The sequence below is a fragment of the Halichoerus grypus genome, chromosome 7, assembly GCF_964656455.1.
Source record: "Halichoerus grypus chromosome 7, mHalGry1.hap1.1, whole genome shotgun sequence".
Lineage (NCBI taxonomy): Eukaryota > Metazoa > Chordata > Mammalia > Carnivora > Phocidae > Halichoerus > Halichoerus grypus.
Genome location: NC_135718.1, coordinates 124,214,649 through 124,241,621, shown reverse-complemented (window position 1 = coordinate 124,241,621; position 26,973 = coordinate 124,214,649). Strand labels below are relative to the sequence as shown.

The window sequence follows — 26,973 nt, the reverse complement described above, 5'->3', positions numbered from 1 at the left end:
GTGGAGTAGAGCAGCTTCCTCTGATGTAGGGGCTCTGTGCCCAAACCACGAAGACAAAGACCTAGCTTTTGTTCTCGAGGAGAGGGGCTAATCCGACTGCTGCACACGGTGAAAAACCTTTTATAAGAGAGGAAAAAAAAACTTTCCTGGAAGGTGAAGGGTTAGCAGTTTAACCTCTGACCATAAAATAAAAAGCCAGTAAGGAGGAGAAAGTGTTGGGAGGGGGTAAGGTAGAAGAAAAAGAGGAGAAACATTCATTGAGGTCTATATGTAATGTTTATAATAACAGGTTAAGCAGATATCTGTCAGAGATGGATGCTTGAGTTCTAGTAATACATGCCTATTTCCAACTATGTCTTTTGACTTAATATTCTTGAACATAGGTGTTTAACTTTATTTGAAGTTTGAATCATGCAAACTGCAATATAAATGCAGGAAACAATAGAAATGTAATATTTTTCTTTTGCTTTTTCTCCCTAAATTAAGAAGCTCCATTACAGACTTCTGCCAAGTTCGGAATATTTATTTTCTTTCTACGTGAGGATAAGAGCCAGCCTGTTCATCTTTTTTTTCTTGTTTTCCTCCAATTTCCTTTCTTAATATGAACATGTATCTTTACAGACATGGAGAAGTGTAGTGCACTTCTCTGGTGCATAATATGACTCCCTTCCATTTGAGCTGTGGCATTTTGGTACCTATTGTGTTAATACACAGGTCTTTGGGTGGTCAGTGTTATTATACAACTCTAGGGAGGAGCTAGTTGCAATCCTAGTGTAAAAAGAATCTGGAGACTTCTGTCTCCCAGTTTTATCAATACTGGGAATTTAGTTATAATCCAATTAGAATTGATGGAAGTCAAGTTGTTAATTAATCATTGAGTCATCTGTCCTCTTGGATCAGCCAGTCTGGCTATTTGCTTCCCCTTCTCTTCTCTGGTATTAGTCTTTGATAATAAGTAAGGCCTTAGGCATTTGGGCTCATTGCTTGGCTATACTAATGTAGGTAACTTACTCTTGAAAGTAATCATGTGTATAAATGTGGGTAAACAGCTGCTTATATTCTGTTATGTGAGATATAATCTAAAGCTGAGTTTGTCATGGTGTCTTTGAAATATTTCTTGTTATTTGGATTTTCTTTGGTAACAGTAGACATGTCTTCTCCCTGACAGAAAAAGAAAAGAGATAAAAAGGATGAGAAAAAGAGAGGTGGGGTCACAGGGGGAGAGTGTGTGCTGGCTAGACAGTGATGATGAGGCAAGAGAGAGAGAAGGATAGGAAGTAGAAGTTGAGAGTGAGTTGAGGGAAAGAGGAAGGAGGTGAAACATAGAAAATGGACAGGTTAAGAATGGGTGGTGAACTGTAGTGCAGGCCTGTAAATTTTCAAATAATGCACAGCCCATAAATGTAAACATTTGATAGGAATTATCCCTTAACACAAAAGTATGGAGTAACCAGACTTGGGAACATCTTGGATGAGGAGAGGTAGATTTATGTGAAAAAACAGAAATAGATAATAATGTGTGATTTGGGTTAATGCATCATCTTCATTCTCATGGCCACATTTCTGCATCCATATCTCAGTGTTTTCCCTCTTGCCATACAATAATGAGTACTAAAGATATTTAATATCAATCTAAGACTCTTTCTGTGTTAGGCACTGTTGTAAGCAGTGTATGCATGCATGCATATAATCTCCACTCATTCTAACAGCATCCCACAAGGTGGCTACTATTATTGTCGCTGCTTTACCAAGGAGACAACTGAGGCACAGTGTGTTAAGTATCTTGGGCAAGGTCATGCATAGCTAGCGAGTGGCAGTGTGTGGCACGTCTGTGTGCAGTCTAACTCCAGAGCTTAAACACCTAGCCTCTGAACTACTTGCTGTACTCCTTTAAAAATTCACAGGTGTAATTACATACTGCCTAAAGTTTTAATATTCAGACAGCAGTCCCCCAACTCTTTTATTATTTTATTTCCCTAGTACTTCTTGTGGAATAACCTGAACAGGAATGAATTGCTTACTCTCTCAGAGGAAAACCTGGTGTTAAAATACACAAATAAATATAAGGGTATTTTTTATCTGTATCTCATGGATTTCAAGTTTATTTTTTTCTTCCAATTTGTCTTTTCTTCCTCATGTAGTTTCTTATTTTTCTAAATGTGTAATTGTTTGTTCTTCCCAGTGACATACTTCTCTTTCTGATTCCTTTATTAATCTGTTTTAATCCTTTGACTGTCTAGTTTTTTATTATTTTTTCCAAGTTGTGACGTGAATACTCTCAAGGAGTTACCAGGATAAGTAGTATTTGCTGTTTTTCAGAACTCTGCTGTGGCTCATACCTGTTGAGATTTCAGTTATCTTTATGTTGCATTATGGAGTTGTCATATGATAATATCAACATTTGTGAGCGTTAGTAAGCTACTTTTTAGAGTGGTAGACTCTATTCTGTTTTGAGACTGTTTTCTTTGGCTAGTATGCTATAAAATTCAGACATCTCAAAAATGTTAAAATTTCTGTCATGTATATATGTGCCAATTATGATTAAACAACCTGTATCCGACTTGTTTAAAAAAAGGGGGGTGTGGTTCTTAAGTTCAAGGAACTGGTTTGTTAATACTATCCATTTTCATTTATTTCATTTATTTTAAAATGTTACCTGAGATTCAGCAAAGTTAGAAGGGGTTCTGTTGCATTTAGTGTGACACACCTAAATGAACTTAGCTAAACAAGAACAATCTTGATTCTAAAAGCCACCAGAACAGATGACAAAATTTCCAAGAAGTTGTTTACTTTAAACATCTGATCAACCTTCAAGAACTTTTTCCTTTTCTAATTTGTACCTCATATAATAAGACAGAGGTTAAAATCTAATTGCCCCCTGACTCACATTTGCCTCATACAGTATTTATGAAATGTTCAACTATTTTTCCTAATTTAATAATTAAGTAATTTTTCTTCTTGAAAATTCTGGCTTTTCTTGAAAAATCAAGAGTATCTGTCCACTCTGGGCATACATTCCACAGGGCTGGAACTGGCTGTCTTCTTGAGAAGGAGCATGGGATCTGTCTTTTACTATGTGTCCCTCCATTTCCTATTGTCTCCCATAGGCTCACTCATTTATATCACCTATCTCCTGTAGGCATTTAACCTTGAAATACCATTTTTCCCTTTTCTATCCATAAAGAGGGAATATATTTGTATAATGAATGCATAACCATACTTTGACTCTATCTCAGATTTTAAAGAAAATTTTAATTTTTTTGGCTTTATGCTACATTGAAACATTGTTTAGCACAGATACTTGATTCATTATATTACCTTTCAGTAAGAATTAATGAGACTTAAATTATAGACTGGCTCTCCTCAAAATTAAAATAAGCAAATTCACAAAATTTACTCTGAAGGAATTGGTATGATAGGCAATAATTTTATGTGCATTATATATGTTCATTGAGTGGAGCGAATGAAAAATTCAGTTAAAAGCTGAAAAAGCTACTTTTGTGCAGTACACATTAAGCATATAAAACATGATTTTTGCCTTCAGGAGCTTTATTTAAATGAGGAGACACAAATAAAATAGGTAAGCAATAGTGTAAAGCGGTATATTTCAGAGTAATTGGTTCAAATGATATATGTTGTGTGGAAGAGGGGTAGTCTGTGTGGTTGCAGTGTTTTGGGAAGGCCTCATAGCCTGGGTCCAGACTAATGTGTAGAATTTGGAAAGATGAGGAAAAGAGAACATAGGATTTCAAGAGAGGGGTATAGTTTATGTTAGGGCATGAGTAAATGCTTGGATTTGGGAATAAACTTTATGTATATGAAAGCCAGGAGGTCCGGAATGAGTAGAAAATTTGTATTGGAGTGCGGTGGGAAATTCTCATGGATAGGTAGGATGTAACTGGGTGTGAAGTGCAGAATTTTGCTAAACTGAGTAATCTTAATAGGTGGAGTTATTTATTGGGTTAAAATTGGGATATTTTACTTGGGGACTAAAATGCCTACATAGTTTAAAGACTTGAATTTTGTTAGTGTAAGCAGTGGGGGGCCACTGAACATTTTTCTGTGGAGGGAGACATAATCAAAACACTGTTTCTAAGAAGATGAATTTAGTGGCCGTGTGTTGAGAAGGGCTGAGTGGCAGGAAGACTGGTTAGGTGATAAGAGTGGATATGGAAGAGGAGGATCGGTGAGAGCTACATTTCAAAGCAAGAACTAACACGATCAGGAAGTTGATGAGACGTAGAGGATGAAGAAGGCACATTAAGGCTGATTCAGAGATTTTGAAAAAGCTTCAGTGCCTGGGTTCTGTTAATAGAGTGAGATGGATAGGATTCAGTGTTAGATACTAGTTTAAGGTTTTGGTGCAATGAAGTCATTGGAAGAATTGGGCATGAGTACAGAATTTTACGTTATTGATGCTTCTGAGCAACTCTGTAAAGCACCTATGTTTTATATATGGCATTATACAATATAGTCTAAGTCCAGTGTTTGAAACAATATTTGAACCTTGAAAAAGTCTGAAGGTTTTTTTTTTTAATTTTTTTTTTGTTTTATTTATTTATTCATGAGAGTCAGAGAGAGAGATAGAGAGAGGCAGCAGCAGAGGGAGAAGCAGGCTCCCTGCCTAGCAGGGAGCCCGATGCGGGACTCGATCCCAGGACCCTGGGATCGTGACCTGAGCCGAAGGCAGACGCTTAACCATCTGAGCCACCCAGGTGTCCCAAGTCTGAAGGTTTTTAAAAGGCTTGGGCAGAAAAATTTCTTTACAGAAAGATTGGGGCAGTGATTCTCAGCCCCTGCTACACATTAGAATCACCTGAGGAGTTTTTAAAACTTGCGGACATCTAGGATGGTCTGGAATGTGGCCAAAGGTGTCATTTTTTTGAGGGGGGAGTTGATATTCCTTAGGTAATTCTAATGAGCAGAAAGGATTGAGAATCATTCTATTTATATGGAAGAAATAATTTGTGATGAATGGGAAACAGAGTTTTAGTAAAGGTTTTGAAGTTTTGTTTTAAATTATATGTGGGAAGGGGTGCCTGGGTGGCTCAGTCGGTTAAGCATCTGCTTTCGGCTCAGGTCATGATCCCAGGGTCCTGGGATCGAGCCCCACATTGGGCTCCTTGCTCAGCGGGGAGCCTGCTTCTCCCTCTGCCTGCCGATCCCCCCTGCTTGTGTTCTCTTTCTCTCTGTGTCAAATAAATAAATAAAATCTTTAAAAAAATTATATGTGGGGATGATCTACTTTTTCCCCAACTTTTCCACAACAGAGAAAAGATTTAAATTGTCTTATAAGAGTTTTAGTTGAATATTGGGAAGAACTTTCAACCATTAGGTTACTGGACCCTTTAGGAAGGGAACTAGGAGACTTGGAGTAGTTCCTGTGTATGTGCGGAATATAAATAGATGTACCTGTTTTAGTGGAACATAAAGGGGCCTGACATTCAGGGAGAGGAGACAAGTCCTCTTGAGACCATCCTAGCCTATAATCTACAACATGTGGTATTTTTCATTTCTCATAAATAACTGCGTCTTCTATACAGATTTATCTGTAATCTCACATGATAAATGATCCCTGTGAAATTGCTTGCTCCTGCAGTCTACTTAGAATCCAACCCAATAGACGCCCAAACTAGATCACTGGTTTCTATTCAAAATATGTAGCAAAGTCTTTTGAATTGTATGTTTTTTAAAAAGTGGGTGAAAATTACTCTAGGACTTAATTATTTGTAAGCAAGTTCAGGCTAATAGCTTTCTGCCCCTTCCAGGAAGTGTCTCTTGTTGCCCATGTCAGTGTTATGTTTACCAATCATAATATTGACCTCCGAGGTTAATGATATGTACCCATTATTAAGGAAATTCAAGGAAATTCTGGGTACCACCAGGGAAGATGTTCTTTCATATGTAGCAACATAGACATAAAAGTTTTTCTCTTGTAATTGAGAACTGAAATGCAATATCTGGATTTATGCCCATTTTGCTTATCATTATGCTTTTTCATGAACAAGTTTGTTAATTTTTACTGTGGATGTTTTGAAGGTGTTATCCAGAAGTCCTTAGATCCTTAGGCTTCTTTAGCTTGAGGGTACAGATGACATGACATTGATATTTAGACTCACATGTTGACTGCTTAATAACCCTCACTGGAGTTCCTTCTAGGTTTCTGTCCCATTTTGAAGTAATCATTCTTTTTTAATATTTCTGTAGATGCAGCAGAGCTATCTCATAGGTCTTGAGGAATTGCTTGCCTGCCTCACATGCTGTGCTTCTTCCTTTGCTCTTGATGTCTCACTGCAATGATTGCATCACTGATGAAATGATTTCTCTAGACCTTCATTTAGTGCTCCACTAGAACAATGCGCATGACACTGATTGGTGCTGTCTTATCCTGGGCTGCTTGTTTTATTATTGCTGCTTTTGGCTTCAGGACTGTCATTCTTGATGATGATGTAGCCAGTCATAGCTCTTTACACTTTAAATGTCACTTGAGTAGTCAGTGTGGATCGAAGTTCTGCAAACTGGGTAAGGAGGTGGCTTCTCATCATCTCTGTTAAAGAAGTTCTGCCAAACTAGGGCTCATTTAGTTCCTATAAAATACTGTTCTTTCCTTCCCGAGAATGCCCACAAGACACCAGGATCACTGGGTCAGGTTAGTTTCATAAAATGTCTACTATAATCTATTGGAAGACTTTCCCTTTGGCTCTTAGGCCCTATTGCCAGGAGGGTAGATCATCTTGTAAGTTTTATTTTATCTGCTTCCTTTCCTTCTGTTTTCAAATTGTCCATATATGTCTGAATCCTGATCTCAATATTACATAAGATCTAAGTTCTTTTACCAGGAGGTTCATTTTATATGTTACCTGTGTTATTGCAGTAGCCTTATAACTAGCTTCATTATTTTATTGTCTTTCACTTTATACTAACACAGCAGCCAGGTGATCCTGATAAAATACATCAGAGCATTTGACGTCTCTAGTCAAATTCTCATGTGGTTCTGTTTCTTAGACTAAAAGCCTAGTTCCTTTTTATGACTTACAAGGCCCTCATGTTCTGCCTGCTCCCTCTATCTTCTTGACCTCATCTTGCCTACTTGTTTTTATTTAACACTATATTTCAGGTTTTTTTTCATACAAACAAATACATTTTTTTTCAAGGCTTTAGTCTTTTTCGAGACTGTATAGTATTTCATAGAATAATTATGATATAACCATTACCGTACTAATGGGCATATAGGTTATTTCCAGAAACTTGTTAGTTGTAAACAGTGCTTCAGGAGATATTGTTCTATGTATATATATATATGTCTGTTTCATGTCTATACATGAAACATATCATTTCTTGCATTACACATTTTTTTTTGAGAATTATCCTTTCTTCCCAATACTACCATCTTTAGACGTTTCTTTAGCAAGGGTTTATTTTTGATAAATCATTTTCTCTTTCTAAAAGTATCTTTGTTTTGCTCACAATTCCTGTGTATACAGTTCTTCAAAGACAAATATACTTTTTCAAAAGTTTCAAATATATTATTCCACTGTCTTCTGGATTCCATTGCTGCTAATGAGAAGTCTGCTGTCAGTATAATTTTAGATAGGTAGGTAGGTAGATAGATTTGGAGTTATCTCTTTTTCTCTAGGATGCTTTTAAAGGTATCTATGTAATTTTTTATTCTGTAACTTCATTCTAATGCCTCTAGATGTGTCTTTCTTGAGATCTTGTTTAGGTTTGTTGTAATTTCTAATTCTGAAGATTTATGTCTTTCATTGCTTTTGGAAAATTTAGTCATTATTTCTTCTGATACTATCTCCATCCTTCCCTTGTTTTTTACACTTCAGTCTCTTAGGTCTGATTTTTTAGAACTCTAAATAGACTTACCATTCTAGTCTTCAATTTTCTGAACCTCTCTTTTATTTCTCATTTGTGGGGGGTTCTCTCTGTGCCTCATTCTGTTTAATAACTTTTATGTCTGATTAAGTTCACTGTTCCTGTCTTCAGCTGTATATAATCTGTTTATTCCATCTATTGAGCTTTTACTTTAATAGGTTGTATATTTTTTATTTCTTAAAGTTCTAGTCATTTTCAAAATTTGCCTTTTTTTTAAAAAAAAGATCTCATTGTTTGCTAATGTTTTTGATCTTTATTTTATTCTTAACCATTTTAAACATTCCTAGTATAATTGCCATTTCAGATAACTTTAATATCTTAAGCCTTTGAGGGAGAGGTGATCTAATTCTGTTGTTTGTTTCTGATGGTTTATAGATTTTCTATAGTACTGAATTGCAAACTCATATTTGGCATGACCTGGGCTCACCGTTTCTCCTTCTAGAGGGCAGATCTGCTTGCCTGAGGATCTCTCTGTATCACAGAATTCATTTTTAGGCTCTGAAGATACAAAGATAATTTTGATAAGCGGTTATTGCATTTATAGTTAAGTCCCATAGTGAATTTATTTGTTTGAGTCTTAAATTACATTTCTTCTGTATTTAATTTGATCCTAACTTGAAAGTATTTTGAAAAACTAGATGGCCTGATTTAATGTGGTTCTTTGATATTTTGTCTTGTAATTTTATTTTTCATTTTAAAATTAGTTTTTAAATGTTTTTAGTAGTTATTCTTCATATAGCTCACCCAGGTTTTCATTTTAGTAAACTTTGAGTCATTTTTATAGCTAGTACATTCTATTCATCATCTTTGGCTTTTTTTCCAAAGGATTGAAAATGTGTCTGTTATATCCAAGAGTGCCAGGAATCTACTATTCTTAACACTACATATCAAACAAGAAAAACTTTGGCCTGGTTTGCACTTCTGCTTATAATTACATTTTTGCTATAACATGCAAATTATTTTAAGTGTTATAAATATAGTGAAACTGCTTTATAAGGATCAATTAATTTTACTGAGGTTTCATGTTAATGCTGTATTTCCTGAAAATCAATTTTAGTTCAAAGAGTTAAATATGAGTACTGTGAATATAAACATGTTTTCTTTTTATTTAATTATATACTTGTAGAAAGAATATATAAAAAATAAAAGTCTCAAATGCTAGTCTGAGAGCTAGCAAAATATGGTCTCTTGCCTACTCTCCTCTTTAAGGGAATCATAATGAAAGCTATTGCTTTGGGATATGATGAACATCTCAGCTGTCTAAAAGGTATTTGAGATTTTGTATGAAAGATTATCTTTCTATAAGCAACCTATTAACTCCCCCCCCCCACCCCGTGTTCTTATGAAAACTTTTGTGTTGGTTTTAAATGATCGGTATCTGAAAAACGTCAAAACATTGATTCTCAGTTGTAAGTTCCTTGTCATAGATTAATCAGGATTGAACATCTGTGGTACAGCATTTCTTTCCCTTTTTGTTGTTGATTTTTTTTTTTTTTTAACTCTCATGAAGGGCCCTTGGGACAGATGGCCCCTCACTGTTGATGGTTCGATTACCATGATCACCCACAGCTTCAGAGGAGTGCGAAGAAAAGAAATTGCTTTCTTTGTCAAGGTGTTTTCAATTCAATTCTCACCCATTAGCCCTGTTTGGTTAAGTTTGGAATTACTCTATCAGGTGATTGATGAGGGTTTTCATTTTATTATAATAGGTCTTATTTAAAAGGAAAGGAAGTAGCAAAATGATATATCTAACCTGCTATGGATTATATTTTCTTAAAATTCTTTGACGTTCCATTTTCATTACCTTAGCTAGAATTTGCTTATGTATGAGTAATTAGAGCTTCATTGTTTTCAGTTGTGATGCTAATTTTAGGTCATTCTGGGAAGAAACATTTGGAAAGGCTAGAATTACCAATTAAATTGCTTCTATGGTTTGAGTTTCAAAAGCACCAAAATAATTTTACGGTAGGAATTGTTTGATTATACAGATAATTCTTCAGAATGAAGATAAACACAGTGGGATCATTAGATTAGATGTTTTTTTTTGTACCACAGCTTATACATTTTTAAGAGGGTGAACATATTGACAAATTTCCAAAATTGGGTACTTTTAATTTAAATATGTACATTTTGTAAGCCACAAATAGAAGTGTGATCTGTGCTATGTTTGTAACTGGTTATAAAATAAAACATCTTCAAATAAGAATTTCATTTCCTTAAGGTTTTTGTATATGTAAATGAAACTCAAATGATCAAGTGAAGAATGATTTTAGTTTTAGAATGAGAGGGAATTGATTTGGATCTATTAGTAATTAATGTCCTTTCCTAATTTCTTCACACAGAAATTTATAAATATTGTTCAGAGGAATTCAGTAGGATTTAGGCCATTATTTTACAACAAAAGCCTTAAATATTTAGTTTTCTGATAATGTCTTCCTGTAGATAGTAAGGAAATTTTCTAAACTTGTGAATATGCCTTAAACTGCTGTCCACTCAATGAACAATACAATTAAAGATCAAGAAAGTAGAAAAAAATTTGGCTTCTTTATAGTGTGCTTTCAGATGCAGCAGCATATTTTAGAAAGGATGTCATATTAGAAACAAGGATATCTGGATTCTAGTCTTGGCTTCAATAGTTAGGAGCTTCAGACATGGGATACAATATAACTTCCTGACTATGGAGTGGTAAAAAAGAATCTTTAAGGTCCTCTCCCATTCAGAAAACTCTGTGATTCTATTCATACACAATGAACCTTTCTTTGAAAATTCCAAAAGGGGGGATAAAAACAAAACAGAGGCCTTAAATTAGTTTTTACATTCATAGATACTGGCATTCATGCTTTCTGTTATTCAGATTGGAACTAATTGCTTAAATTTATGAAAGAAAGCATTGTAAGAAAGCACAACAAAAAGTATTTTCTCACAGATATCTTAGATAGTAAGATACAAAAAGACATACATCTTGTTTAGATATGGACTACCAGTGTTTATGTGTATGGCATGGGATATACATAGGGATAAAGGGAATAAAGGATAAAAGGAAAAATAGACTATATATCTTCATAAATATATATATATATATACGTATATATATAGCTATAGTTTCCCATCATTGTTCCTTAAACCTTATAGTTCCAATGTCGTAAAACACTTAATTTTGAAATAAAATGATTTCCATTGTTCTATAAAAGTAGAATTATAGTATTAATAATAATTAGCAGAGAAATGATTTTTTAAACAAAATGCTTTTTAAAAATTTAGTAACACTTTTCTTGCAAAAATTATCTCCTGCTATAACTGTCATGGTTGATGTTTCTTCCTAGCTCTCTGAAGATATGCCTGTTGCTAAACAAAAATATATATATAATAAGGGAAATTCTGAATTATTCATTGCCATATTTTAAAGAATATTTCCAGCCAACAAATATTAAATTCTTTAACATGTGATACATAATGCTAATTGTTGTGAGAGATACATGGTCTGTGCTTTTAGTTCTCAAGGTGTAGTCTTTAGATCAATAGCATCAGTATCACTTGGGAACTTGTTAGAAATGCATTTTCTCAGACACACCTTTGACCTATTGACTTAGAAGTTCTGGAAGTGGGACCCAGAGATCTATGTCTTAACAAGCTCTCTATACATTTGTGTTACATGCTAAAGTTTGAGAACTACTGAAGTAGACCTTTGAGAAGTTGCTAAAATTCTGTATTATCACTATATGTGTACTTCAAAATAATTTGTAAAAATACCTTACAATGTATGTTTTAGTAAGATTAAATGTAGTCTGAATTTGACATTTTTCAGCAATGAATTTGTTTTTACTTTCACTATTGCTGGTAGTCTTAAAATTTGTAATGTTATGCAACCTATGATTACTGTTTTTTTTGGGGAGTAGGTTGGGAGAGATGATTAGATATCGTGTTGGAAGTGACATCTTTCCACCAGTGTTATAAATCTGTGTTTTGCTGGAGTGCATGACAAGGAAAAGTGGCAGGATATTGGTTTTCTGGATCTCTGGTTTCACCAAGGTCATGTGTGGCCCTAAATGAGGAATGAATTGCTTTTTAAAATACTTTTATTGTGGTCAGACTAGATATAAAATTACAGTAATTAGTGGAGTTTGCAAACTATTTTGGTAGAGATAGTGAAAATTAAAACTTTAGGGATGTGGCATTAGCACAAGATGGCTGAATCAGGGACCCCAGCCTCCATCCTCCAACAAAGATTAACAATTAGACTGCTATCCACAAACAAAAACAGTTCTGGGTGGCTCAGTCGTTGGGTGTCTGCCTTCGGCTCAGGTCATGATCCCAGGGTCCTGGCCCACATCAGGCTCCCTGCTCTGCGGGAAGCCTGCTTCTCCCTCTCCCACTCGCCCTGCTTGTGTTCCCTCTCTCACTGTGTCTGTCTCTGTCAAATAAATAAATAAAATTAAAAAAAAAAAAAAACAATGCAAAAGACCTTAAAAAAACCCAAAAAACAAAAGAACAGTTCTGGAAGAGCCCTGGAGTCCACTTAAGAAACTTTAGCAATACACTGTAACAAAAAACTTGAGAATAACTACACTGAGGAAAGAACAGCTTTATTATGCCTGCATCATTTCATTCTCAAGCTGACATTGCTCAGTGCCAAGAGGGAACTCTCCATCTAGAAAGAGTTTCCCTTGCAGAGAGCGGATAGTGGGATGAGTTTCCCCACTTTTGGGGCACCACATTAAGGCTCTGCTTCAATTTCACCCCACTCAGAAACTAGCAAAGTTGAGATCTATAGAGATGGCTAGGGACAAAGAGGAAAAGCGTGTTACTAGTATCAGTCACACAGTGGGAGCAACTACGGTTCCCAGTTTACCTGCTCTGTGAATTTTATTGGTTTTTACCTCACAAATATTTGGGTTCAGTGACACCAGCTGCCTAAGTTCCTCTCTGCTTCTCCCAACCCTCCCTTCCCCTGTTGTGAGCCTAGGAATCACACTGGCAGCAGCCCAGACTTCTACAACTATATGATGCAATACACCATCCTAGCCCCGCCATGGCTGACTCCCACAACTGTGCAAGTACTCAGAGTTAGCTCTTCCAGCTGTGTACTTCCATGGCACCAGTCTGACACCTATTACCATCCTCCACTGCTATGTGCATGCCTGGAGGAAGACTGTGTGGCCATGGGAGAGCATGTTGACAGCCAGGTCCCCCACAGATGATTGTGGGCTTGAATTATGTCACTGGCCTGCACCACTATGCTCAACTGGAGCTAGCCCCTCCAGCTGTGCACCTGTATGCCTCTGGCTGGATCCCCATCACTAGCCTCCACTGCCGTGCCCTCATGGTGAAACACGAGGAGCCACCAGTAGTGTAAGATAGTACACGCTGAGAGCACATCACTGGCACTGGCTGCTACTGCTGTCTGTTCTGGCCCTTAGCCACTGGACCTGGAGACACTGTTGAGGACCCTCACAGCCTTTGCACCCTCAGTGGATGCCCTGCAGCCCTTGCGAAGGACCATGTGGTTGGAGATGCTGTGGACTCCAGTGGCCTCAGCAGAATAGGCCATCACATATCCCCAGACCTGATACCGTTACACATCTTAAACTTGGTGTCCTACACCACTAGATCTCGAGTCACAGCACACTCCAGCATGCCCCAACCTGCAGGTGAAAATCTTCCCTTAAAGAAGTCAGTCTAAAACATCTTGAAAAAAATGACTGCTTCTTCTAATGTGTAGACACCTATACAAGGCCATAGGGGTCATGAAGAATCAGGGAAATATGACTCCATCAAAGGAGTACAGTGAATTTCCAGTAACTAGCCCCAAAGAAATGGAAATCCAGGAATTTCCTGATAAAGAATTCAAAATAATTGTTCTGATGATACTTAAGCACTGTAAGAGAATACAGATAAGCAATTTAAATATACCAGGAAAACAACACAAGAACAAATGTGAAGTGCAACAAATACAGAAACCCAAAAAAGAACCAAACAAATTTCAGAACTGAAGAATGCAGTTACCTAACTGAGGAATTCAATAGAGAGCTTCAGCTGCAGGCTAGACCAAGCATATGAAAGAATCTATGAGCTCAAAGACAGATAATATGAAATTAACCACTCAGAGGAGCAAAAAGAAAAAAAAGAATGAAAAGGAATGATGAAAGCCTACAGGTCTTATAAGACACCATTAATACAAACAGTTCTGTACAGTTGGAGTCCCAGAAGGAGAAGTGAGGAGAAAGGGGTAGAAGTTAATTATTAAGTTAATAATTATGAAGTTAATAAGTCACCCCCAAATTTCAATCAAAAGGGTCTTCTCCAAGACATATTAAAATACAGCTGTTCATAATTAAAGACAAGGAGAGAATTTTAAAAGCAGCAAGAGAAAAATATTTCTCTCATGAAGGCTGTCAGCAGATTTCTAAACAGAGACCTTGCAGGCCAGGAGAGACTGGAATGGTATATTCAGAATGCTGAAAGAAAGACTGCCAACCAACAATACCATATTCAGCAAAGTCATCATTCAAAAATGAAGGTTGAAATACTTTTCCAAACAAATAAAAGCTGAGGTAGTTCATCACCACTATACTTGCTGTATGAGAAATGTTGAAAGGACTTACTCAAGCTGAAATGAAAGAAAAGGGACTATGAAAACATACGAAAGGAAAGACATACTGTTAAAGGCAAGTATGTTGCCAACTGCAGAATGCTCTAATACTCTAATAGGTGGTATGTTGACCAGTCTACTTTAGTATCAAGGTTGAAGGACAAAAGTATTACAAATAGCTATAGCTACAATAATTTGTTAATGGATGCACAATATAAAAAAGATGTGAAGTGTGATATCAGAAACATAAAATGTGTGTGTGTCAGGGGAATAAAACAGTGGAGGTTTTGTATGTGATTGTAAAATTTTTCAAGTAAGCCTCAGTAACCACAAAACAAAAATCTATAGTAGATACAAGATAAAGAGAGGGGAATATACCACTGTGGAAAATCACAAAGAAAGATAGTGAGAAAAGAGGAAAGGAACTACAGAACAGCCAGAAAATAATTAACAAGATGACAATATTATGTCTTTACCTATAAATAATTTCTTTAAATGTAAGTGGACTAAATTGTTCAATCAAAGGCATATAGTGACTGAAAAGATAAGAAAACAAGACCCAACTATATGCTGCCTACAAGAGACTAACTGCAGCTCAAAGTGAAGTGATGGAAAAAGTGAGCAGGGATAGCTATATTTGTATCAGACAAAATGACTAAGTCAAATGCTGTAATAAGAGAGAAAGAAGGTCATTATATGATGGTAAAAGGGGTCAGTTTGTGAAGACTGTGCAATTGTAAATTTATATATGCATCCTACATCAGAACATGTAAAGATATCAAGGAAATACTAACAGATCTGAGGGGAGTAATAGATATCAGTGTGGTAATAGAGGACTTTAATACCCTGCTTTCAACAATGGATAAATCATCCAGGCAGAAAATCAATAAGGAAACATTGGACTTGAACCATACTTTAGATCAAATGGTCTTAGCAGACATATACAGAATGTTCTATCCAACAGCAGCAGAATACACATTCTTCTCAAGCACACAGGGTAAGTCTCTAGGATAGACTGTATATTCATTCACAAAATAAGTCTCAGTAAATTTAAAAGAATGAATTATACCAAGTATTTTTTGCAACCACAGTGGTATCAAACTAGAAATCAATAACAAGAGGAAACTGGAAAATTTAAAAATATGTGGAAATTATTAACATACTGCTGAACAACTAATGTCAAAAATTAAATCAAAAGGGAAATAAAAAAAAAACTGAAACAAACAAAAATGGAAACAGCATACCAAAAGTCATGGGATACAGTAAGAGCAGTGCAAAGAGGAAGTTTATAGCAATAAATGCCTACATTAGGGAAAAGTAAATATCTCAAACAACTTAGCTTTAATACCTCAAGAACTATAAAATGAACAAATGAAGCCACAAATTAGCAGAAGAAAGGAGATAAAGAGCAGAAAATGAAATGGAGAATAGAAAAACAATAGAAAAGATCAGCAAAACTAGAAGTCATTTTTTTGAAGAGATAAATAAAATTCACAAGCCTTTAGTTGGATTTACCAAGAAAAAAAGAAAGGACTTAAATAAATAAAATTATAAATGAAAAAGGAGACATTACAACTGATACCATAGAAATACAAAGGATCACAAATGACTTATCATGAACAACTATATATCAGTAATTGGACAACCTAGAAGAAATGGATACATTCAACCATTCAAACATATAGCCTACTGTGTCTGAATCAGGAAGAAATAGAAAATCTGAACAGACCAATAATAGGTAAGGAGATTTAATCAGTCATAAAAAGCCTCCCAACAAAAGCTTAAGACCAGATGGCTTTGTGGGTGAATTTACTAAACATTTAAGAAGAATTAATGCCAGTTCTTATTATACTCTTCCAAAAAATTGAAAAGGAGGGAACATTACCAAACTCATTTTATAAGGCCAGTATTACCCTGATACCAAAAGCCAGAAAAGGATACTAAAAGAAAACTATAGGCCAATATTCCTGATGAATATAGGTGCAAAAATTTTCAACAAAATGCTAGCAAACCAAATTCAATGGCACAATAAAAGGATCATACATGAGGGAGCTCTCCTCTACTTGCTAGATGGGTTGCTGCCTGATTCATGAATCACTTAATAAAGCCAGTTAGATCTTGAAATTAAAAAAAAAAAAGGTTAAAAAAAACCATGATCAAGTGAGATTTATTCTGGGATTCAAAGATGGTCCAACATGTGAAAATCCATAAATGTGATACATCACATTATTAATAGAATGAAAGATAAAAATCATATCATCTCAATAGATCAGAAAAAGCATTTGATAAAATTTGGTATCTTTCATGATTAAAATTCTCAACAAGTTAGAGATAGAAAAAACATACCTCAGCATACTAAAGTACACATGTGACTATTCTACAGCTAACATCATACTCAGTGGTGAAAGGTGAAAGCTTTCCCTCTGAGTTAAGGAACAAGACAAGGAAGCCCACTCTCACCACTCTTATTTAACATAGTACTGGTAGTCCTAGCCAGAGCAATTAGGTAAGAAAAAGAAATAAAAGGCATCCAAATAGGAAAGAAAGAAGCAAAATTGTTTGCTGATGATATGATCTTGATATAGAAAATTCTAAAGTCTCCACTAAAAAATTTTTAGAATAAATAAATTTAGTAACATTTCAAGATGCAGAATCAATATACAAAAATCAGTTGCAGTCCTATATACACAATTAGCTGTCTGAAAAGGGAAAAACACAATCCCATTTATAATAGCATCAAAAACAGTAAAATACTTAGGAATGAATTTAATCAAAGTAGTGAAAGATGTCTACATTGAAAACTATGAAGCATTGTGGTGCCTGGATCACTCAATTAGTTAAGTGTCCCACTCTTGATTTCAACTCAGGTCATGATCTCAGGGTTGTGAGATTGAGCCCTGGGTTGGGCTCCATGTTCAGTGGGGAGTCTACTTGGGATTCTCTCTCTCCTTCCCCCTCTGCCCCTCCTCCTGTTCATGCACTCTCTCTCTCTCTCTTTGTCTCTCTAAAATAAATAAATCTTAAAAAAAAAACAACTATGATACATTGATGAAAGAAATTGAAGAACACAGAAATAAATGGAAAGATATCGCATGATCATGGATTGGAAGAATTAATATTGTTAACATATTGTTCATATTACCCAAAGCCACTTATAGATTCAATATAATATTTATAAAAATTTAATGGAATTTTTTCACAGAAATATAAGAACATTCCTGAAATTTATATGGAACCACAAAAGACCCCAAATAGCCAAAAAAGAAAAGAAAAAAAGAAAAAAAAAGACGTTGTGAAAGAACAAAACTGGAGGCATCACATTTCCAAATTTCAAATTGTGTTACAAACTATAGTAATCAGAACAGTATGACACTGGCATAAAAACAGACATGTGGACCAATGGAACAGAATCCAGAGCCCAGAAATAAACCCACACATATATGGTCAACAAATATTTCGCAAGGGAGCCAAGAATACTCAATGTGGAAAGGACAGTCTCTTTAATAAATGGTGTTGGGAAAACTGGATATCCACATGCAAATGAACGAGGTTGGATCCCTGTCTTAGACCAATCTCAAAAACTTACTTGAAATGGATTAAGGACTTAAACATTTGAACCCATAAAACTCTTAGAAGAAAATAATAGATGATAAGCTCCTTGACATCAGTCTTATCAATGACATTTTGGATATGACATCAGATGCACAGAAATTAATAAGTGGGACTACATCAAACTACAAAGCTTTTGCACAACAAAAGAAACAATCAAGAAAGTGAAAAGACAACCTATAGAATGGGAGAAAATATTTGCAAACCATATATATGTTTTTAGATTCCACATATGAGTGAGATTGTACAGTATTTGGCTTATATATCTTATATATCTGGTAAGGGGTTAATATCCAAAATATATATGCATCCATAGAACTCATACAATAACAAAAAACCCAAATAATTTATTTAAAAGAAGTAGGCAGAGGGGGGCCCCTGGTGGCTCAGTCAGTTAAGTGTCTGCCTTTGGCTCAGGTCATGATCTTGGGGTCCTGGGATCCAGCCCTGCATCAGGCTCCCTGCTCAGCAAGGAGTTTGCTTGTCCCTCTCCCTCTGCCCTTCCCTCCTGCCCTGCTCATGCTTTCTCTCTCAAATGAATAAATAAAAATCTTAAAAAAATAAAAATAAAAAAAATAAAATAGAGGATTGAATAGACATTTTTCCAAAGAAGAGATACAATGGTTAACAAATACATGAGAATGTGCTCAACATCACTATCATGGAAATGCAAATCAAAACCATAATGGGATATTATCTTATACATGTTAAAAAAAAGAACAAATGCTGGCAAGGATGTAGAGAAAAGGGAACTCTGGTTCACTGTTGGTGCAAATGCAAATTAATATAGCCAGTGTGGAAAACAGTATGGAAGTTTCTCAGAAAATTAAAAGTAGCATTACCATATGATCCAGCAATCCCACTTCTGGGTATGTATCTGAAGAAGATGAAATCATTATCTTGAAGAGAGATCTGCATTCCCATGTTCATTGCAGCATTATTCACAACAGTCAAGATATGGAGACAACCTAAATGTCTATCAGTGGATGAATGGTTAACGAAAATGTTGGGTGTGTGTGTGTATAATGAAATATTATGTGTGTGTGTATATATATATATGTGTGTGTGTGTATATATATATATATATATATATATACACACACATAAAAGGAAATATTATTCAGACCTAAATAAAAAGAATATCTTGCCATTTACAATAATATGGATTGGTCTTGAGGATATCATGCTAAGTGAAATAAGTCAGAGAAAGACATACTGTATGATTTCACTCATGTGTGGAATCTAAACACATGAAACTCAGAGAAAGAGAGTAGAATGATGGTTGCCAGGAGCTGAGGGAGAGATGTTGGGAGATGTTGGTCAAAGGGTACAAACTTTCAGTTATAACATGAATAAGTTCCAGGGATCTAATGTGCAACATAGTGACTGTAGTTAACAATACTGTATTGTCTTCTTGAAAGTTGCTATTAGAGTAGTGCTTTAATGCTCTCACCATAATCACAACAAAAACAATAAATTAGTAATTATGCAAGGATGTGTGTCATCTTAACTAACCTTATTATGAACATTTCACATATATGTTTATTGAATCAAGTTACACACCTTAAACTTACACAATGTTATATGTCAATTATCAATAAAGCTGGAAAAAGTAATTTTAAATGTAGTTAGCTAATTCCATGCTTTTCAATATTTTTCACATAATAGCCATATGTAGAAAATGATATTTGAATGGTAAACTTGGGAGGGAAGGAGTGGGCTATAGGACAGAGAGGAGGGAAATTGATTTTACCTTTTTCAGTGCCTCCTCTGATCAGAGACAGCATTTTTATTCATTAGTGTAAGACCAGAACTTCAGCCACCTAATTTCATAATTACAAATGCTGCATGTATTGATTTTACCTATTTTTCAGTCCTACGGTCTTTAGATACATGCAGTAGATTTTCTACTGAAAATATGCTCTTTTAAAATGCATTAGCATGATTTGGTATAACATTTCGTAGTAATGGACTTTAGAGAGAAAAAACACCTCACTTCCATTTTATTAGCTTTAAATCAGCAATTCCTATCTATAACAACTCTTCTGTTTAAATTTTCTTCCCGTCACACATGACTGACAAAAACCTCAACCCTGACTGAATCTTCCAATTATCTCTTCTACCTAAGCTGTTGGATGATGATGGGGGAAATACCACATTGTTGCCATTAAACACTAGGTTGGATACCTACCAAATTGAGTACTCAACAGTGCCTGAAAGTTAGTCACACTTCCTCCTTCAGCCTCCAGCAACTTCTCTTTTAAGCAGAGAGCTTTGCTCCTACTTTACAGAATTAGCAATTTTTACACAAAACTTTTGCCTTTGCACCACCAATTCTAAAATCTCCTTGGATTCATATCTTCTCTTTTTCCTATAACAATGGAAAACATTGTCCAGCTTCCTTCCAAGGCTCATCTCACTATCTTGGTCAGGATCCCATTCTTCCTGACTTCTCAGATATCCTCTCTTTTCTCTTGGGCTCTCTGCGGGCTCATTAGTACTATCATTTAAACATGTCCAAGTCTGCACCATACTAAAAGAAAACAAATCTATCTAGCTTCATGTCTCCTCGTACCTTTACCTTCTTCCTTGTACAGTCTTTGTTAAAGAAGTTGTCTCCATACACTCTGGCTGCCCTTCCTCATTCATTCTCACTGCATGATCCTAAGTCGGCCTTCTGCTTCCCATCCTTCCGTTGAAGCTCATTTTATTATGGCTTTATGCTTTACGTATAGTTGTCATTTTTTAGTAGTCACTTTGCTTAATGTTTTACCACATTTGAGAGTTTTTTAGATATACCCTCTTCCCTTGACTTTCATAACAACACACACTCTAGCTGTATTCTTTATACATTTCTAGTTGTTTTTTCTCATTTGGTTTATGTCATCATCTGCTTTAATTGGTTTCTATGATACCCAAGATACATTTTAAACTCTAGTCTGTCCCCTGCCTCTCTAGCTTCATCACTTGACATTCTCTCCCTTCTGCTCTACATTTGGGATATACTACATTTTTTCCCCCTTTTTCTACATTGCATTGTGCTTTCTATTAACTGCCAAGACATCATGCATATTGTTTTTCCAGTCTGGAACGTTCTCCCTTGCCCACATTAGAACCCAGATCATCCTTTGCTTGCCTAACTGACATGTTAGTTTACGTGTACTTTCCTTCCTAAGTAGTTCAGTGACTTTAAAGATTTTATTTATTTATTTGACAGAGAGACACAGCAAGAGAGAGGACACAAACGGGGGGGAGTGGGAGAAGGAGAAGCAGGCTTCCCGCTGAGCAAGGAGCCTGACGCGGGGCTTGATCCCAGGACCCTGGAATCATGACCTGAGCCAAAGGCAGACACTTAACGATTGAGCCACCCAGGCGCCCCTTGTTTAGTGACTTTAAATTAGATTAGATTTCCATATGTTATTGTGTAGTATCCTGTCCGTTTAGTGTAAGTCATTAAATTTTATTGCATTATATGTTTTAGATGCTTTCTTTTCTATAAGTCGTAGAGACCTTATTTTTTTTAGTTCAGCATTATATCTCCATAGGTGGAAGAATAAAATTACACATTTTCCTTAATGAGTCTTGCTCATTTACATTAAAGAGACATGACCATTCCTTTATTCGGAACATTTTTTGAAATTACTAAGCCAGTGAATTTTTAAGTTGAGCCCAAGTATTTATGCAGGATACCTTGTTTAAAACAATAGTTTGCATCTTTTATGACTACAAATAGACACAAAGAAACTTTCTACAGTAATAGAAATGTTCTCTTAGTTATGGTTTTGGTTACAGGACTATACACATTTATTAAAACTTACTGCACTATACTCTTAAAAAGGGAATATATTATTGTCTATAAATATCTCAATAAACCTGATTCCCCAAAATTTCATCTAAGTCTCAGTTTCTTCATCTATATACTTGTAACCACTGTTATGATTTTTTTTAAAATGATCATTTTCCATGGAAATATCATTCTGGCCCTGATTTCTAAGTCATTGCTCTGATTACTATTTGCCATTTTGTGTCGTTGAAATAAATATAAAATATATTTATGACAAGCATCTTTTATTACCGTAGAAAGTTTCTTTGTGTCTATTTGTAGTCAATCATCTCCCCTCACCCCCAGTCCCTAGCAATCAGTGATCTGGTTTCTGATCTGCTTTTTGCCTTTTCAAAATGTCATATGAATGTAATCATAAAGTATGTAAGTTTAGTCATAAATATATTTTATCTTTATTTCAATGACATAGTGGCATAGTGCTTTTGAAATTCACCTATTTTTTGCCTGTATTGGTGCTTTATTTTTTATTGCTAAATTGTGTTCTATTATATTAATGTAACACAAATTGGTTACCCATTTAGCAGCTGATGAGCATCTGAGTTGCTTCTATTCTTTGTTTATTATAAATAAAGTTTCCATAAACATTCGCATACAAAAAACCCCAAAACAATAGTTTGCACAAAAAGTAGAGAGCTCTTCCCCATGTGTACTATAGGGCTTTGGAGGGCAGGGACTTTTCTTATTTCTTTAGCAGTGCATAGAGTTTTGAATGGAATAAGTTAAACTTAAATAAGACAGAGAAAGGTATTGATTCTGGAAATTATTTAAAATAGAGATCTTGCATTTGCAACGACGTGGATGGAACTGGAGGGTGTTATGCTGAGTGAAATAAGTCAATCAGAGAAAGACATGTATCATATGACCTCACTGATATGAGGAATTCTTAATCTCAGGAAACAAACTGAGGGTTGCTGGAGTGGGGCGTGGGGTGGGAGGGATGGGGTGGCTGGGTGATAGACACTGGGGCGGGTATGTGCTATGGTGAGCGTTGTGAATTGTGCAAGACTGTTGAATCACAGATCTGTACCTCTGAAACAAATAATGCAATATATGTTAAGAAAAAAAAAAAGAAGAAGATAGGAGGGGAAGAATGAAGGGGGTGAAATCGGAGGGGGAGATGAACCATGAGAGACGATGGACTCTGAAAAACAAACTGAGGGTTCTAGAGGGGAGGGCGGTGGGAGGATGGGTTAGCCTGGTGATGGGTATTAAAGAGGGCACGTTCTGCATGGAGCACTGGGTGTTATGCACAAACAATGAATGATGGAACACTACATCAAAAACTAATGTGATTAACATAACAATAAAAATTTTTTTTAAAAAGAACTTGTACCTCCCCTGGGGGGGGGAAATTTACCAATTAAAAAATAAAATAAAATAAAATAGTGCTCTTGGGGCGCCTGGGTGGCTCAGTCATTAAGCGTCTGCCTTTAGCTTAGGTCATGATCCCAGGGTCCTGCTCCGCGGGAGGCCTGCTTCTCCCTCTCCCACTCCCCCTGCTTGTGTTCCCTCTCTCACTGTGTCTCTCTCTGTCAAATAAATAATTAAAATCTTTAAAAAAAAAAATAGCTGCTCTTGGGGTGCCGGGGTGGCTCAGTCGGTTAAGTGTCCTACTCTTGATTTTGTCTCAGGTCGTGATCTTGGGGTCCTGGAATTAAGCCCCGCTCCGCACTCAGCAGGAAGTCTTGTCCCTCTCCCTCTGCTCCTCCCCCGACTTGTGCATGCTCTCTTGTTCTCTCTCGCTCTCTCTTTCTCTCTCTCAAATAAACAAAATAAAATAGCTGCTCTTTGGATCTCAACTAAGAAAGTTCTAGTCTCTCACATTGACTAGCCTTATAACTAACACAAACTCCTCCTTGTTTTGGCCTTGGTTTTCTCATTCATAAAATTCTGATTCTGCAAGGCAGGTAAATCAAACACTGAAAGCTATAATCCATCATATTACTTACTAATATATATTCTACCCTTCAAAAGTATATAGTCCCTGAACTGTGATTTTACAAATGCCTAATTTTAAAGGTTCATCTGTGAATTCCACAGAATTCCATAAATATTTTTCATTTATGCAAATTGAAAAGTTTGCCTTCCATTTTTTTTTTTTTTTAAAGATTTTATTTTATTTATTTGACAGAGAGAGACACAGCGAGAGAGGGAACACAAGCATGGGGAGTGGGAGAGCGAAAAGCAGGCTTCCCGCTGAGCAGGGAGCCCGACGTGGGGCTCGATCCCAGGACCCTGGGATCATGACCTGAGCCGAAGGCAGACGCTTAACGACTGAGCCACCCAGGCGCCCCTGCCTTCCATTTTTTAATAATGTAGTTGAATCACACTAATATTTTAAGTTATTTTAGTTCTTGTTTTCATTGAAGGGCCGGGAAATGTGAAAGACCTGATTGCAAAGGGAAAAAAAACAAAACTGCTGAATTTATCTCACTTTACATTTTAAAAAAGCTTTAGTCATGAATTTGGAATACTTGTGATGGTGATGCACAAATAATATTTTAAATATTCTTACTCCAAATTTACTGATTTAATAAAAATTTTTATATTTTCCTTCCTATACTGTAACATCTCATTAAAATAAGAGACTAACTGCATTTATGTACAAATCAAATCATGCATTCTTCCTTTCATATTTATTTGGTTCCTAGATTGTTGGTGGCAAAGATTGCTTTAAAATTAAGATCCGGAGTCTCTCTTGAATTAGTAGTAGGTATTGGTGAGAAGAGACGCACAGTGTGCATCAGGCCTCACCAGCGGCAGTGATTTCTGCCAGTGGTTCTCATCCTTCCATCCATAAAGCAAGCAGAAAACCAACTTAAGCTCTCCAGGTCAGATCTGATAGCGAGAAAAATAGTCCTCAGGGAATAGAAAATCCAGTCTTTGTGCATACATTTGAGAATCAGGTTATTATTTCTTTTTAAGAGCCATTTTTTTTCCTTCCTTTGCAGTACTTGTGAAAAGTTTCTACAGAGATGTGTCAGATATGGTGTATGTCTAACAACATAGGCAGTAACTAAGTTAATCCATTTCAAAATATGGGTTCACGTTACAGTAAATTTTTGAGTGCTGAAGTGGAAATTTCATTTAATGAAAAGAAATAGGATATTTTTCACTGAATATAAGCCAGTAGATGTTATTTACATGAATTCACTTGTTCCTTCTCTCTGTGAAAGAATAGGCGATACAGGGAAAAAAAAAAAACACAACAACATAATAGAAGATGAGAAAAAGTGAGTTAGCAGAACATACGTGGGTAAATGCTGTGAACAATAGGGGCAAAGCATTATCTGTACAAGGTAAACATATTGGTTTTAAGACATAAGTGTAAGAAATTTATCACAAACATTTTCTTATATGACAACTATAAAATTGAGGTTGTTCAAAAGGGATGTTTTAAATATTCACATTAAAACTCTTTAATTCCATTATTTATAAGAAAGAACTATTCTGCATTTCTGTATAATTGATTTACTTATGTGGCCATTAGTGTATTAAGTTTATCAAAATAATATCAATATTTCATGAAGATTCCATCATATCACTTTTGTTTTATACGATTCAAATCTTGATAATTATCATTTTGGTAAAACTGACTCACATGTACATATTTTCCAATAAAACACACACTCATAACTCACATGTATATATTTTCCAACATAATCATAACCATGTCTTGAGTATTTTTAGGTGACCTATAATGCATGTCCTTCATTTTAGAAATGTACACTTTGTTTTACATGAAGAGATAATCATTTAATATTATCTTTGTGAATTTATAATGCATTATTTTTATATAAGATGTGTTAAATGATTTATTTATATTGACTTATATAGGAACCTTCTATTCCTTACTAAGTAAAAAGGTTAATTATAGAAAGTATGCTTTCTTTTCTTTTTAATTTAAAATAATTGAAAAAAATTCTTTTGAACTTAATAAGTAATACAGCAAGAGGAGATAGCTCATACTAAAAATGTTGCTAGGTAATTATTGAGTTTTGGAATTAAAAACCTGGAATTATGCATTCTTGGACTGTATTTTTATAAAAGCAACATGGAATAGTGGAAATAATGGAATAGAACTTATTGAGAACATAAAGTGATGTCTTTGGTCTACCCTTTTTACTTGGAGTGGAATTCAAATTCTGTTATATCAGTGGTACTTGTTACTTATACTATCTTGAGCTTTCAAAGGCTTTTACAGAAGTAATATTATCCGTTGTACACTATCCTTTTAAAGCACATCTACAGATATTTAGAAGTTTGTTTTTGACACAATTAAGAAATGAACACATAACCAAAATATTTATTAGTGCTAATTAAAAGGACTTATTTTTAATATACTAAGTAGAAAAGAAATATTGTGAGAAATGATGAAAATGAAAAACCAGTGGGAATATTTATAAAACAACATTGGTTTTTATATATGAATAACTAGATATATTAGAAAAATTTCTTTAAAATGCCCTGCAAATATCAGTTGTATTTTAAGTAAGCTTGATGCCTTAGGACTACCAACTTATATCTATTATTTTATGAAAGGCTTCACTTCATAGAGTTGCAAATATGGGATTTCAAAAGTGAATTTTGATATAAAGCAAGCATTATTACAGTGTTCATAAATATTTAGGATTTTATTTTATTTTTTTATTTTATTTTTTTTTAATTTTATTTGTTTATTTGAGAGAGAGAATGAGATAGAGATAGAGAGAGAGCATGAGACGGGGGAGGGTCAGAGGGAGAAGCAGACTCCCTGCCGAGCAGGGAGCCCAATGCGGGACTCGATCCTGGGACTCCAGGATCATGACCTGAGCCGAAGGCAGTTGCTTAACCAACTGAGCCACCCAGGCGCCCCAATATTTAGGATTTTAAATGAAAATTTAAGATAATATATTTTGGTCTAATTTTTAAGAACTATGATATATATATATTACATATTTACCACATTTATATTTTTCTTTTCAAATTAAAACCAATATGTTAAGTGTAGTTAAATCTGAAAATTCATATTTCAGAACCTTAAAATGTAAAGTATCTAAATAAAGAG

General features: G+C 35.3%; 1 protein-coding gene across 11 annotated transcripts in view; it reads left to right on the top strand.

Annotated features, from left to right (window-relative positions):
- The window catches only part of DENND1B (DENN domain containing 1B), a 265,783-nt gene that overhangs the window by 40,069 nt on the left and 198,741 nt on the right, over positions 1-26,973 (top strand). For 3 of the 11 annotated variants that reach the window (XM_078078234.1, XM_078078235.1, XM_078078236.1), the window contains exon 3: positions 9,395-9,559. The exons of the other annotated variants lie outside the window; for them this stretch is intronic. In XM_078078234.1, coding sequence (XP_077934360.1) covers positions 9,395-9,559 — 165 coding nt within the window. The remainder of the gene's footprint in view (positions 1-9,394; positions 9,560-26,973) is intronic. 11 annotated transcript variants of the gene reach the window in all.